The 16,567-nt window shown below is 38.4% G+C and overlaps 1 protein-coding gene across 6 annotated transcripts in view; it reads right to left on the bottom strand.

Annotated features, from left to right (window-relative positions):
* COBLL1 (cordon-bleu WH2 repeat protein like 1) overlaps window positions 1-16,242 on the bottom strand; it is a 115,403-nt gene extending 99,161 nt beyond the window's left edge. For all 6 annotated transcript variants that reach the window (XM_026697138.2, XM_026697141.2, XM_087920045.1 and 3 more), the window contains exon 1: window positions 15,927-16,242. In XM_026697138.2, coding sequence (XP_026552923.1) covers window positions 15,927-15,973 — 47 coding nt within the window. In that variant the 5' untranslated portion in view covers window positions 15,974-16,242. The remainder of the gene's footprint in view (window positions 1-15,926) is intronic.
* Between the last annotated feature and the right edge of the window lie 325 nt (window positions 16,243-16,567).

The raw sequence follows: 16,567 nt of genomic DNA, 5'->3' as shown, positions 1-16,567 counted from the left end.
CTAGAGGCTTACCCCATTCACCATATACTCCAGACCTATCATGCAATGTTACCTTTTTCCAAAATGTAGGCATAACATTGTGGGCTTGTGCTTGACCCAGTTGAAGAGGTAGAATGGTCTGTCAGAATCTGATTGAAATGACTAAGTGTGGAGATCTTTCATTATGTCTTTTAAGAATTTTGACCATGTATGAGTATATAGTTAATGGTATATAGCAGAGGTATCAAACTCATAGCTTGTAGGCAGGATGCATTGCGTGCTGGCCACGCCTATCCCCAGTTTAGCAAAGGGGGGGAAGTTGTGATACATCATGTGATAACGTGATGACGCAAGTTTGACACCCCTGGTATATAGTGAAGAAATAATTATAGGCAAAGAAGAGTTCCTTTCAAGGATTATTTTCTTATATCATTTATTAGAGTGTGGCTATTAAGTAAAGACATGGAGGCGGAGTCATTACTTTTTATTCATCCTTCATATATCACATTTTTTACTTTTTAAAATTCTTGTTTGATATAATTAAGCCCGCCACTTGGATGACAAATATGGCATGATGAAGTGCAGTGGTATTTTCAAGCAAATCATCAGTTGAATGTCTTGGACATATGAGATTGCTTACAGGAAAATGTAATTTCCTGTTAGCATATCTGATTTATTTTCATTAACCTTCTTTCAAAGAATAGCTAAACACAGCAGCTTACCAAAAATCTATATCAACACACTATTATGCAAATGAAATTGATTAACTGAGAAGAGTTCACAATAGTACAAGGATCAATGGACCTGTGGATTCTCCCAAATTCTTTCACCTGCTGATTAAGGGAGTATTAGACAGATATGGGGTAGAGGAAGACTGTACTTTTTTCCTCAACTTTTCCTTTCTTTCCTTCACATCTTTGATCTGGAACTGATAGTGCCTGATAATTAAAATGTTTAGCAGTTAAGTGCAAACATAATGTTGATGTTCTGGCTATGTCTGCAGTTGTTCAAGAAGATTCCTGGTTTCAAATTATTTAACATACATAATAAGATTATCCCTATTTTAAGCTATTCTAGAACCAGAAAATGTGTCTGTAAAGAGGATGTCTAAACTGCATTTCAGTAGCAAGAATTTACAACTTATGGAATCCTAGGTGCTCTGTGAGTTTGCTACCTACTCTAGTAATGAAATATCTGCAAGCAAACAGCCAAGAAACTCTTTATATATGAGATACATATATTCTCTTCTATTGGTAATTCAAAATCATACCAAAGTCTGAACTACAGATTTCAGAATTATTGAATTATAGATTGTAAGGATCAAAATCCAAAACTGGGTGAATTCTGGTGGATTATAGACGTTTGTATCATGTGCTAGATCCAGGAAACTTGACATTTGTTCTCTCTGCTCTAAAGGCAGACAAGACATTGGTATCTAGTCCTTTTGCGTGATAGATGTCAGATACAATCTGTATTGACAAAAATAAACTGTGGTGCTTTGTTCTACATGAAGTCAACATGTTTTTCCAAATTGCATTCTAAAGGAAAAGTATAAATTCAATCTATCACACTGCCAAATCTAGAAGAAAAGGACAACTGGATTCTATTTCATTATAAATCACACCATAGGATACATCTGTCTAGTTTCTAATATATTTGTATAAAAGTCTTCTCCTGAGTCTACTTCCCTATGTATTTTGGGTTATACCAGGAGTAAACAAGAGAGGATTTCAAAGCTGCTGCTCTAAATGAAAGCTGTTGTCATGGTTAACTGGTACAATGACAACAGAATGCAAGAAACAGCAGTACATATTATAAATACTGATGGGAGCCTTACTGTTAAAGCACGGCAAGACACCACAGTTCTTTTATAGTGAATAATATCTAGTGATTTATGTAATGTAAGCCACATCCCAAAGTGCACAGTGCTTTGATAAACCACCAGACAGTGTCACATTAGGTTTATTTTATTTTACTATTCTGTACATATTTTATTAGAATGCATAAGCTAGCATTAAGGATTGTTGCTTTTCATAAATGTTTCTAACAATGAATTTAAGAAACCCTGCATTTTTCACAAAACCTGGTAAGTTAGGCTTGTTTCACATAACAGCTTTATGTAATCAACATGGGTACAACTATCCAGCAAGTGTTATTTGCCAGCACATCATATCTACTGGTCCGTTTTAAGAACTTTATGTATAATGTGGTTCATATAAATTATGACTTATGTAGAAAACACAGAGTTGTCTGCCAGATTTATAGCAAAATGATATCCCTTGGGATATTTATTGACTGATTTGGTTTTTTTTTTTAAAAATTGCCTTTTACTACTTCACAGATAACTCAAGCTAATGAGCATACATAATGCTGCTTCCTCCTCCTATTTTCCCCAAAACCACCACCTTGTAACATGAGTTGGTCTGAGAAATAGTGACTGGCCCACAGTCACCCAGCTGCCATTCATGGCTAAGGCCAGACTTGAACTCACAGCCTCATGCTCTTTAGACTGGTGCCTTAACCACTTACCATTTTAGCCTGGTACCTTAAACAGTAGATCAAACTGGCTCTCCTATTAGTCAGGTTAGGCTCCTAGAGATTTAATGATTTTTTAATGAGATTTATGTTTTTCTCCTGGCAAGAATACAGAATTATCTTGGAAGTATCTTTGGTGGGACCAGAACATCCATGTCAGCCAGATGCTGCCACCTATTGTAAGAAGCTGACTACATACTATTGTTTTGTATAAAGTACAAGTTGCATTTTTCAGAGCCTTCTTGGGCAATAACATTGATATTAATGTTTAATATCACTCCGGTTAACATTATAGTTCACTGTTATGCCAAACTTAATAGCCCTGTTTTAAATATTGAGTAATTTTGCCCCCCTTCATCTGATTGGGTTGCTTCAGTTGGCCCCATCAATTGCTTAATTTCCCGAAAGCTGGAAATGTATTCTTTTTCAAACTCAACAGCCCAAAATGTTCTCTCTCTTGAGCTAATATTTCATTCAACTTAGTGCAGCATTAAGAAGCAATTTCGCTTGTATTTAGTAGGAAAAAGTCACAATGAACACCTGAATAAAATTTAGGTAGTTTCTGCACTTTAAGCTGATGTGGTTGTGTTCCCCCCCCCCCCCAAAAAAAACCCAAAAACTATTGAACTTGTTCAATATATTAGCACAAAGGACTGGATCTTAAAAATAACACTGCTCGGGATCCTAATTTAATTAAGCGAAATGTTAAATCGTTTGTCTAGAGCAGTAGTTCTTTAATACTGGAATTTTAAGAAATGTCAAAGCATGATTACTCTTACATTAACACAGAGCAAGCATTGTTCATGCTATTCTGGAGCTGTTCAAAGAAACCTTTAAACAACAACTGAGACACATTTCCCATACTAACATGATGTAATTATATTCTGGCATTATAATGAAAACATGATTTACTCTCTTATTTTATCTATCAAATCATTTGCCAAGTATCACCTTATCTTACCAAGTATAAGTCATTGCATATGTGCTAATGATTATTATATTGCAATGGGGTTTTTTTTCCCCAGTGCCTGTTGGAAAACACTCTATAAAAACCACTTTGAAAAAGCTGAAGTAATTAGGGAGTAACTTTCTCTGTGGTTAGACTTATTGATCTTTTAATCACACTTGACTAGATTATCCAGTTATCTGACATTCATATGTTATTAGAAATAGTTTTGGAATAACTACGGAGGAGTAATAAATCTCTATGGAGAAGTAAAAAATAAGAGAGTCAACTTAGTCTAGTGGTTAAGGTACCAGCTAGAAACCAGGAGACTGAAAGCTCTAGACCTGCCTTAGCTCCAAGCCAACTAGGTGACCTTGGGGCAGTCACCTCCTATCAGAACTAGGAAATATGCAATGTCATTCTACTTCCAAAGTATTGCCAAGAAAACTGTGGGGACATGCTCAGGCAGATACCAGTAGTCAACACTGGCTCAAAACCAGAAAAAAATAATAACAGTTGAAGTCTATTTTTGGATTGTTATCAGCCTGGACTCATCATTGCAGCTTTGCACTGTTCCAGGGGAATCTCATTATTCCCCATTGCTAGATTCCAGATGAATATCAAGAGAGAATTTGTGGCCTGAAGGTAACATCGAGAGAAATAGGAAAATATTAAGATTTTTTCCCCATAATAGTAATTGTAAGATAGATAGATAGATAGATAGATAGATAGATAGATAGATAGATAGATAGATAGATAGATAGATAGATAGATAGATAGTATTCAGCTTTGTTCAGCTTTGGTATTCAGTATTCAGCTTTGTTCGGGTATTTTCCCACGTCATTATAGTTGTGCTTTTAAAGTTGTAGCAATGTCTGTGAGTCAGACTATTACAGTTGTTTCAGTTTTAAATTTAAAACTGAAACAACTGTAAAAGTCTGACTCACAGACGAACACAATACAGAAGCCTGATGATGGCAGATGAGATTCTGCCGAAATGTTGCTACAACTTTAAAAGCACAACTATAATGACGTGGGAAAATACCCAAAAATACGAGTGCAGGTAATTCTTGGTTAACCACAGGAATTGAGACCAGAATTTTTGTCACTAAGCAACATGGTAATAAAACACACTTCTGAATACCCCACTGTAACAGAATTCTTGGCACTTCCGTTTACCATTATTAAGCAAATCATTACGGGTATTAAGCAAGGACATCATGTGGTCACTATTTGAAACCTCCTGCCAGCTTCCCAACTGACTTTGTTTGTAGGAAGCCAATGAAGATCATGAATTGGGTCACATGACTATGGGAATTTGCAACATCGTAAATGCAAGACAGGCGCCTGGATCATGATCACGATGGACATAAGTATGAGGATCAGCTGTAATTAATCAGCAGCATTGTATGTTTGAACAGTTGCTAAACAATGGTTATGTCATGTCCCCATTGGAGCCTGAATCTGCAGAGGAAGACAAGCTGGAACTGGAGCCTACGGAGACTGAGGGGGCAGCTTTGTTGGCTTCAGAGGAAAATGGGGAGGAGCATGCCCAGTCCGGCCAGGGTCTTTCAGGATTGGGACAGCTTGTTGGCAGGGAGGGAGAATGACCAAGAGAGACTAAGCAGTGAATATGACAGAAAGAGCTCAGGCAATGAGCAAGGACCACCCCCTCCTGATCCTCGAGCACAAAGAGTGGAGAGAAGGCGAGAACAGGGCAGACTGACCCAATTACTCAGGAGGAGAGCGCCCCGCCTCTTCACAAGGCACATCTGGGGACTGAGACTTAAGGAGACGCTGTGGGGAGGGGCATTTGTTGGAGACAAATGCTGAATTCATGGAGTGTTGAGTGCAGACGTTTGAACTTTCCTGGATTCCTTGCATTCTTTCTGGCTTTCTGGATTAATTGCCTTGCTCCTTTGCTTCCTGGACTCCTTGACTTGCCCTGCTGGATTTCAGCCTTTGTGCTCCCAGGGTTGCGCTGGACTATTTGCAACCAAAGGCTGCTGGAGGTGTGTGTGTATGTGTTTGTGTGTATGTGTTTGCAGAAACGTGGGAGCATCTGGGGAAATGTGGAGCAATAAGGGGCAATCTCAACTGCCAGCCGCCTGTTACCTCTGTGCCGTGCCCTGGTCATCATAGGTCATTAAACATGGATCACTTGCAACAGCTCTGTGCTGCTACCTAACTGGCTGCGTTATAATATTAGTGTATGTGTGTGTGTATACACACACATATATGTTTTCTTAAGTTTTCGTGGGTACTTACATGTATGGCATTCAGCTTTGTTCGGGTATTTTCCCACGTCATTGTAGTTGTGCTTTTAAAGTTGTAGCTACAACTTTAAAACTTTTTAAAGCTACAACTTTAAAAGCACAACTACAATGACGTGGGAAAATACCCGAACAAAGCCAATGCCATATATATATATATATATATATATATATATATATATATATATATATATATATATATATGTTTTCTGAGGTTCTCATGGGTATTTGTATGTGGATCTTTGGTTGTTCAGGTTTTCTCCCGCAAACGTTGCCTAGATACTTCGAATCTTACGCGGGAGAAAACCCGAACAACCAAAGATCCATATATATATATATATATATATATATATATATATATATATATATATACACACACACACACACACACACACATACATACACACACACACACACACACACACAGAGAGAGAGAGAGAGAGAGATTTGGGTGCTTTAGGCTCAATTTCCTGCAACTTTCTTGGCAGGATTTTGAGGAAATTTTATTTATTCATTTCATTCATTTGTCTCATTTATATTGCTGCCCATCTCTAAAGTGACTCTGGACAGTGATTGTCCCAAGGTCATCTACCTGGCTTTTTTGCCTAAAATAGACTCAAAATCTCAGAGACTCTATTCCAATGCACTACATCAAATTTCTTCTCAGATACAAGATATATTTTTTAAAAAAAAAACAACCTTCAAATCTGTCTTCTTTCAGATAAACTCAATCACAAACTCTATATATTTTTTTTCAATTTATTGATTTAAAAGACTTAGATGGCTACCCAATTTATATGCTATAATTCTGAGCAGTTTACAAAACAGTAGTAAAAGTTATAAGAAAAAAGTATTCAATATTTTAAATTACCCATTTTTCTCCGTACATATTGACAACTTTACTATTCCCCACATGTTTATGTTGCTAGCCTGCTAAAATTCTCTTGATCAATAGCCTCAATGTTATTTCAAGCATGGAGTGATGGCTTATGGCAAGTATTCCTAAGGATTAGACCAATTCGTAAACAGGATTAGAAGCCCTACAATATTCTATTGCTTTGCAGGATTATTTGGTGCTAGTTTATTTATTTAATCCAATCTATAATCCACCTCAGTTAGAGTCACAACTCTAAGCACACCTTACAACATCTAAAATATTGAAATAATAATAAAGGAGAATTACTAGAATAACTTCTAGTAAGAAAACAACGAGAGCAATTCTATCATAGAAGACATAGATCAGAGAGCAGGATGAGAGTCCAAAGCCTACTGAAATAACAAGGCCTTCAAAGGCTTTGCAGAAACAATACAGTATCAGAATGACATGGATTTCCAGGTGCAGCCACACAGAAAGCCCTTCTCTAAGAGGTTGCAAGATAACATTGCTTTAACCAATAGGGCACAGAGTAAGCCAACCCTGCAAAAAAAGAGTTGCAAAAAGAGACAACCTAATAAATATATGGACTTTAAACCACTCAGGAGAGCCAATTTGTTGTAGTGGTTAAGGTACCAGGTTAAAAACCAGGAGATTACACTATAAATTTTAGTCCCACCTTAGGCACACAGACAGATGGGTAACTGGGCCACTCATCCTCTCAACCCTAGAAAGAAGGGAACCCTAGAAAGAAGGGAAAGGCAAACCACTTTCCAAAAAACTTGCCAAGAAAACTGCAGGAACTAGTCCAGCTGTCAACAATGATTTCAAGGCACCAAAAAGAAAAATAAGCTACATACAATTTTAGATGATAACCAGCTGAATTGTACTTAGAAGCCAGTGGCAGCCAGTGATACTCATGAAGCAATGGTGTTACTATTCATGGCACTGCATTTTAGACCAAAGTAAGGGCCTTAAATTCAATTTTAACAAAACAATATTGACTTAATGAATCAATTCATTGAGCAGATGTACCTGACTCAACAATATTAACTGTGAAAGGGATCCAGATGTCGTTGTGTAGAGGTCTCCAACCTTGGCAACTTTAAGACTTGTGGACATCAACTCCCAGAATTCTGGAAGTTGAAGTCCACAAGTTTTAAAGTTGCCAAGGCTGGAGAGCCCTGTCCTAGTGGACCACCACTTAAGTGTGGGTCAGCAGCAGGCTGCCACTGACAAAAAAAGCCAATGAAGACCTAGGCAATAGAGGAATAGTGCCAAGACAATGAGATGTGATAGTATCTCTTTACATAGCGCTAGTGAGACCATACTTGGGATAATGCATCCAGTTCTGATCATGTTGAGACCCTGGAACATGTGCAGAAAAGATCAACAGAGATGGTAAGAGGTCTGGAGACTAAATCATATGAGAACAGTTGAGGGACCTGAATATGTCTAGCCTATCAAAGAGCAGGAGTGGGGGTGGGGGTGGGGGGAACATAGCTGCTGTCCAAAACTTGAGAGGCTGTCAGAGAAAAGAGGGATTGCAGGACAAGTAGTAATGGATGGAAGCTTGTCAAAGAGAGAGATAACCTAGAAATAAGGATAAATTCTGACAGTGAGAGCAATACATAATGGAAAATGTTGTCTCTTGGGATTGTGGGCGCTCAACTATTTGACTGGGATGTATAAGGCTCCTGCCTTCAGCAGGGGATTGACTAGAAGACTTCAGAGGTCCCTTCCTGTCCTATGATTCTATGACTAAAACTAACCCAAAGCAAGCAGTAAAACGACTGAAACACAATGCTCCCAAAACCTGGGATTAGTCTAGGAGTAGCTTGGCAGGTACTGTCACAACCATTTCTTCCAAAGTTATTATGCAGTCATGAACTTACTATACTGAGCAATAAATGCAGTACTAAAAGGTAAAGGTTCCCCTCACACATACATGGTAGTCCTTTCCGATGCTCATCTCCATTACAAAGCTGAAGAGCCAGCGCTGTCCAAAGACATCTCTGTGGTCATGTGGCCAGCATGACTAAATGCCAAAGGTGTACAGAACGTTACCTTCCCACCCAAAGTGGTCCCTAGTTTTCTACTTGCATTTTTACGTGCTTTCTAACTGCTAGGTTGGCAGAAGCTGGGACAAGTAATGGGAGCTCATCCCGTTACGCGGCGCTAGGGTTTTGAACTGCTGAACTGCCAACCTTTCGATCAAGCTCAGCCCCTGAGCCCATGTCCCTTAAATGCAGTACTTGATTCTAAAATGGCACTTTTAGAATAATTAGATCTCCAGAAAAACATATTGTTCTAAGAAATACATAGTGTATATTTTGTTATCAGTTTTAACAACCAACCACGGATAAAAATGCTTTAAAGGAGTCAGGAAATAGTTGTTTAAGACACCAAACATAAGTTAATTTTCAAATTTATATACAAACCTTGAAAACTGTTTTTGTCAGCTCAAATTATGCCTTGATTTTACAGTGTTTTCAGTTACGGCAAACGTTTTGAGTTTGCATTCCTTTATTCCTCAGACCCTTTTAGCTTTTCTTTCTGAATAGTTTCATAGTTGTTTGAAGACAAAACTCCTGCTACCGTGCTTGGTTAATTACAGAAAAGGGGATTTACTTACCAGCCAAGTTAAATCTGCTTAAGCCACTATATTCTATGTGTTTCTGCATTCCTTTCTATAAATACTTCAACTACTACAACTTCATCATGCTTCTCTTTACAACATTTCTAAGAATATTGTTCGTTTCTCTCACGTGACAAGTTTCTAAGCTGGTTGGGGTAAGGAACAATAAAGTCAACCTATAAGCTTTATAACTTATTAAGGATTTTGATTCAAGAGTTCTGACATTTTCACAATTAAAATGCCTCTTGTCAGGCAGAGGAAGCCTCTGAACCATTTTTGAATGTTGAATGAAAAGGTACTTGAAAAACATTTTTATAAGATACATCTATATGGTATGGGAACAACCCTCTAAACAGGCCCCCAACTTAAGGAAATCTGAAAACTGTTGTAACGATTTAGCCGGATTCACCTGTACAATATAGTTAAATATAGCAATTATTTAAGTAAAATATTTTTTTAAAAAAAACTTAAGATACTGTACATGTTGAAATTTCATTTTATATAGTAAGGTATGTAAGATACTGTAAAGCAGTTTAGATCAGGCTCATGTCTTCCAGATGTGATGTTTTGTAATTTTTTTCAGTCCTGCCTTCTGTTTGGGAAACACTCACATCATTAGAACAAATGCAATCATAATTCCTAGCCACCATGGTTTATTTCCATGCAATTTGTGCATTCTGGGAATAGTCTGAACACTTCCTCAAAGCAGCAACTTGGGGAAAGATGCTCTAAATTATGATTTTTCATAATGCATTGATGCAGTGATAGCTTCAGGCAAAACAAAAGTTCATTCAAACATTACCAATTTTCTTTCATTAGAGCTTTGCCTCTAATCTAGGAGTGTCAAACACGTGTCGTCATGTCGTATCGTGACTTTTTTCCCCTTTGCTAAAACAGGAGTGGGCATGGCCAGTGCGTGACACATCTGGCCCGCAAGTTTGACACCCCTGCTGTAATCTTAACCTGATTTAAATTAACAGGTTATAATTAGAAGCTACTATTTATGACTTCACTCATGTGTTTTTATTTTTAAAATGATTAAATCTTGGAATATAAATTAAACATTGCATCATGTTGAGGGGATGTATGAATTATTGCAATCCCCACTGTTGATGAGGATGAAATCACATCCTCATCAACAGACCTGTACAGTAGTCCTCAACTTACAACCATTCGTTTAGTGACTGTTCAAACTTACAACAGCACTGAAAAAAAGAGACTTATGACTGTTTTTCACATTTACAGTATGACCACTGCAGCATTCCCATGGTCACATGATCAAAATTTGGATGCTTGATGACTGGCATGTTTTTTTTACAGTTGCAATATGCTTGGGTTATGTGATGACCTTTTGTGACCTTCTGCAAAGCAAAGTCAATGGGGAAGTCAGATTCATTTAACAAACGTGTAACTAACTTAACAACTGCAGTGATTAATTTAAATGAGGCAAGAAAGGTCATAAAATGGGGCAAAATTCACTTAACAACTGTCTTGCTTAGCAATGGAAATTTTGGGATCAATTGTGATCATAAGTCAAGGACTATCAGTAACCTAGACAGAAATAGCACTGTTGCTATTAGAGTACCAAAGACTATATTTCCTCTTTTCTCAACAGTATCCAATAATTTATTTTAAAAACTTTTTAAACCATCCAATAGCTGATGCACATTTAACAGTTATGTAACATAACTCTACCGTACACCAACTTTTTTTCACCGGACCAGCTCTCTGTAACCAAAACTAAAGATTCATATCAGTCAATGGCACTGTTAAGCATTAGGATTCACTCTAGACAATAGGGAGGTTGGCAAAGGAACAACTCAAGATTATTGAAGTCCTGTGGTCTCTATAATTGCTAATTATAGCTCCACTCAAGGCTTACAATCACTGCCACTGCATTTAAATATGATTGTAATTTATTTTTAAAATACTTTAAGGATACAATTAAGAACAAAGGTTCTGCTTAGAATGCCTCATAACAGTATCCTTTGCAAAACTACGAAAGTTATTTGGAGAATAAAGGATTTGTTTATCATTTAAAACAGCCATCAGTTTAAAACTGATCTCTGCATTGAAATATAGATGGGACCTTTCTATGTATTTAAGACATTCATTCAGAGGAAATTGCTACTCCAAACACTGTCTCTTTTTGTGATTACACATTTTTTTCCAATAACCTTCTTCAGCAACAGAGGCGTGGGAATCTTGTGCTACATTAAACCATTTCAAGAGAACAAATTTACTAGTTGAATAATTATAACCAAAGTATTTTTTTTTTGAAAAACAAAGCAGACAGCAATTTGGAATAACTTAGGGTTAATATGAATAGACAGACACAATTCTTGGATAAGACACATATCGCCGAATTATGATTTTAAAAGATAATGCTGACTCAATTGATCTAACAGGTCACCAGGTCCACCTTTTCTATATGCACAATGTTATTGTAGTAGCTATAACAGCTACAAACAAATAGCAGTGAAGTGGAGCAATACTACATTCGAATATTTCTTTTTCAACATCTGAAAAGAAGGAAGGGAATCAACACTTTTCTTAAAAACTATTCAGTACATTCAAGGAGGGTTTTCTAGTTTCTGTCAGTGCAGGCCTCTTAAAGAAACAGCTCTAAAAGCTTATTTGGGAGACAGGTGTGCACTAATTCAAACTTACAACTGATAAAGTGAGTATACTCATTGTACCAGTTCATGATTCCTTAAGGAGGTATGCATTTTTTAGGTTCCCAGGACAGCTGCAGGATTGCAGGAAAATGCATATTTGAATCAAGGAAGTAAAATATTAGCTTACATGCACACAAAACTATTCATACTCTTTCCTACTCCCATACACAGAAGTGGAAATCACTGGCATAGCACAAGTATTAATTTTGCAGGGTACATATACAGTCATTATTCTTAATCATCCCTTTCTGAATTTCTATCCTTTACTCAATGTGTTTCATACATATGAAATTATTTTATATAGTTCAAATGACTGGTCCACATATGCAGTACTTCTGTCTCATCCAAAATACATCTATGGCTACTTAGGATATGGTAAAATAGGATATAAATGTTTTAAATAAACAAATAATCTAATGAAGAATGAAGAAAGGTCACTTGTCTTGCAATTGGCTTTTCTTGCATAATCCAATCTCTTATCAAATATTTGTTCCTTCAGCATTCCTAGTCAAGACAGAGGTATCTATACATCTGAATTTAACTTCAAAGCAGGGGCAACAACTTAAATTAACAACTTAAATTATTATTAAATAATAAACCATATGTATGTCCTGTTCGTTAGGGCTATGCACTGTTTTTTAATATACAAGACCGTAAAGCCTATAGCATCTACTTGGTCCTTTTTAAAGCAGTGGCACCTTTTTCCTGGATTCATGAAACATCTACTTTAAAGAGTTGTGGGTGGGTACAGTCTTGTATTCTCTTCAGTACTTTGTTTCTAACAGAATCCAAAGTACCCTGCAATACTAGTATTTGTATTAAAGCTATGCAAGTTATTTTAGAGGGCTCTGAGCACTCCTCCAGATCTGGTCAATGAAGCAGATGTTCCAAAGCACTCCCACAACTTTCCAATGCTTTGAAATACCACCAAATGATTTATACACGCCTAATTCATACTTTATTCTATGCCGAACAGGGTGGTTCTACATATGGTTCACAGGTGGTCTATTTTCCAAGTACTTAGACGGCCAAAACGGCCTTTCCCAGATTGCAGCTTTAGCTTCCTTGAACAATGTTAACACACCTTCAGGTCATTCAAATATAGTCACTGGCTCTGATCCTGGAACCATATCACATGCTTTCTATATTGATATCATATTGAATGTAATCATTACTGTTAAAAAAAATAGGCAGCATTTAGAATCTAATTTTCCTTTTTCCATTAGTTTGTAATAAAACACGGGCAATAAACAAGTTGATTCATTTCCCCCCCCCCCATTTTAGCTTTTTTCTGTCTTTCATGCATTACTAATGTTTTCCTGCAATTCTTCAATAATCCAGACTACTAAAAAGAGTTCTACATGATTTTAAAATAAATTTGATGTCCAACAGATTTCCTACTTATTAACATGAACAGGTTCTGGCCTGTTCTTTAAAAAATAAATTCATACCACAATCTACAGGAAAATGCAGTCTATAAGTATAATTTCTTTTGTGCTACTACTAACACTACACATAAGCAACGTACTAGTAAGATTTGCAAAACAGTGTACTTTCTGTGTAACCTCTTGTTGTTTAAGCCACTTTGTAAAGTATAATATATAATATACTGTGTATGTAGAGGGGAAACTACTAGGACTGACCACGCTCTCAAGATCTTGGGCTTGGAATTATGTGCATCAGAAACAATATCTATTTGTTTCAGAGTATTTTTAGATTGACAGGCTGTCATGTGCTGAACTACCTGTTCTTTATTTTGTGTACACAACCATAACGTACAGTTGGTGCAACTGTTAACTCTTTATACGATGTATAATCTCTGAGAATGTAAAAGAGAGAGAAAACATACTTGTTCAGTCTGTCCCAACAGCATTTGGCTTCCGCAACATCCCTCCACCCTCAAAATCCAGGGCCAATAAGTTGTATTCCAATCCTACACAACAGAAACAAACCCCCTCCCAACACACTCACTGTTTGTGAAGAAATGACTATTTCTTTGAAGGCTTTTTCTGCACCTGTCCCTGCATAAAGGGGCTCAAGGAAAGACCACCAATTTCTTATTGGATTTGGAAGTACTGAGAAGTAGCAAAAGTTCCCATTGCTTTCCAGCGTCTCAAACGCCCACCATGAAGATGGGATTCCACCCTTCTGCTTCTCAGTGAAGAAATCCCACATATGTTCCAGTAGATTTGAAATGCAACACTTGGAAGCAGAAATATCCAATGTGGATCCTCAGAGCGGTCACTGCTCCTGTAAGGTTTCTGTACTGCTGTTAGCTATGCAATTTAAAATTTCTGCACTGCTACCAAGCAATTTAAGCAGGAATATACCTCTGAGTAAACAAGTATTTTGCTTATGGCATTTGTACCTTAGTGCAACAAGCAAGCACTCGCCCTCTAAATAAGTTAGACATTCCTAATATTAAAACTTGATAGGTGTTAATAAGAAATCCATACATACATTACAAAAATACTTGTATTTGCACAACCATGTGCTTTGCAGTTCTTGTCTTCTTAACTGATAGGAGACTAAAACTGACCCACATATATCCCCAATAAAAATAGTATGTCAAGAGTACTGAAAAACTCAGCCAAATGGGAAAATGCAAAGAAAAAAACAGTGGACTTCAGGCTAAGTAGCCATTTATATGTACTATGCACAAAATGTATATTACTTCCTTTTAAATTATTGCTAAGCAATTTATAATAGTTGCATCATAATATTATTCTAAGATAGTTGACTCTACTGCCTTACTTCCTAGATGTTCCTATTGTTGTCCCCCACAAGATTTAAGGGCACGTGAAATAGTTTTGATGAAATTTGCATGATATGAAACTTCTCTCCTTTGAAATAATGTTTGGGTTTTAATTCTCCAATGAATGAAAAGGAATGTTTCACGCTTCCTTGTTACACAGCATTTGTTTAGGCTTTCCATAGCTCTCCCCCAAAACCAACCCAGGAAGAGAAACCACAGAAATCTAATACTCTTGTGGCAAGGCTTTGCACTAAATTATCTGTATAGTAAGCCAAAAATAGTTTTAGGTTATAATTAGCCCACCTGTTTCCTCCATTAACATGCAAATACACTTTCTTGTTCACAGACTGCATGAGAGATTTCCCAGTCCTTGCAAAATATCACATTAAATCCACATAACTACTCAAGTTTATTTTCAATATGCGCAAGGAAGGAGCAGGCACTATCTTTCAACACTTAGAAGCCCAACAATAAGCCTTTTTTCCCCCTCAAGTTGAGCTGACTTGCCCTTTCCAGAGCTAAGGTGGATTGTTTTTCCCCGAGCTAACAGGAATGCTTTGGAAGGTGAATTACTATTCCACCAGCACAGCATACCATAGTCACATTCCTCTCCGCCAAAGGTTGCTAACTTATCTTTGCTTTCAAGCTGAGCTTTTCCTCTTCCCCCAACCTTTAAAGAAATAATAATTACTTCCTCACTCAAGCACTCAGGGGCATTCAGAATGTATCTTCCCAGTTTCCACAATTCACAGAAAACTGAACTTTACTAAGGAACAAGGAGCACCGAACCCAGCTCAATTTACAACCAAGTTTCGGGTCTTTGTATCTTGTACTTTTCAAGTAAGGTGCAACAATACAACGCTGAGCATGTTTATCCGGCGTCTTTATTCGGAGACTCTTCTCCCTTCAAATTCAGCCAGATTTGCCATTCCCAGTCAAAACACCGCCAAGGCAAACAGACTGCTCCTCGCCCTCAGGAGGGCAGCTGGCCACCGTCTTCCATAAGACCCATCATCCCCAAAGCTCCCCAGAGTGAAGCACTTGACCTCTTAACCAGGTTTTTTTAAAAAAAATTCTTTTGAAAAGGAAGGGGACACACTAAGAGGTGGAGGAACAGGGAAGCCACTTACTCCTGTTGAACTTCGCGGGTTTACCAAACGGGGCGTCCCGCTCGCCTTTTGCCCCTCGGCGACCAAAAACTACCTTTCGGGTGAGGGGGGGGAACCAGGAAGGAGAGCGGGTGCTTACCTGGAGAGAGCCACGTCGCTCGGGGCCGTGCAGGTCTGACCGTCCATTTCTCTTTTAAGACGACTGTAAGCTCCAGGTCGAAGTCCGGCAGGAATGCAAAACTACGCCTACTCCCTGCAGGGACCGAAAGAAACCGCCTGGGTCTCAGCACCCTGGCGGCCGCCTGCCCGCTCCCCGCCTCACCTGTCTGGAGCCGCCGAAAGCTTAGACTCTGGTGGTGGCGGCGGCGGCGGTGCTGCTTTCCCGCCGCTTCGGCGTCCCTGAAAGGCGACTCCGCATTCTCCCTGTCTTCTCCCCTCCTCCTCCTCCTCCTCCCCCAAAGCTGCTTCTTAGCACCGGTTGCCCAGCTGGCACGGCCGCGCACACGCCTCCCCCTCCAACCCCCAAAGGCTCTTCTCCTCCTTTCCCGGAGCTCAGCGGGAGCCGGGCACAAGGGATGGGAGGCTGCTTTGAAAAAAACCACACCTTGGAAAACTTCGCCGGGAAGGGAGGCGGGGAACCAGAGGGGGAAAAAAAAAAGCAAAAATAAGCTTTCCCGGCTGCAAACGCCAGAGGGAAGCCGCGCTTTCCTGCAGCGGCAGAGCAGAGCTCCCTTCGGAGCGCTCTGCCCGCCTCTTCTTCCGAGGCTTGGGTGTGTGCGT

Source organism: Pseudonaja textilis, chromosome 1 (genome assembly GCF_049901715.1).
Source record: "Pseudonaja textilis isolate UNSWEBS1 chromosome 1, rPseTex1.2, whole genome shotgun sequence".
NCBI classification, from domain to species: Eukaryota; Metazoa; Chordata; class Lepidosauria; order Squamata; family Elapidae; genus Pseudonaja; species Pseudonaja textilis.
Note: the sequence above shows the minus strand (reverse complement) of the source record. Positions and strands in the feature narration are given on the sequence as shown.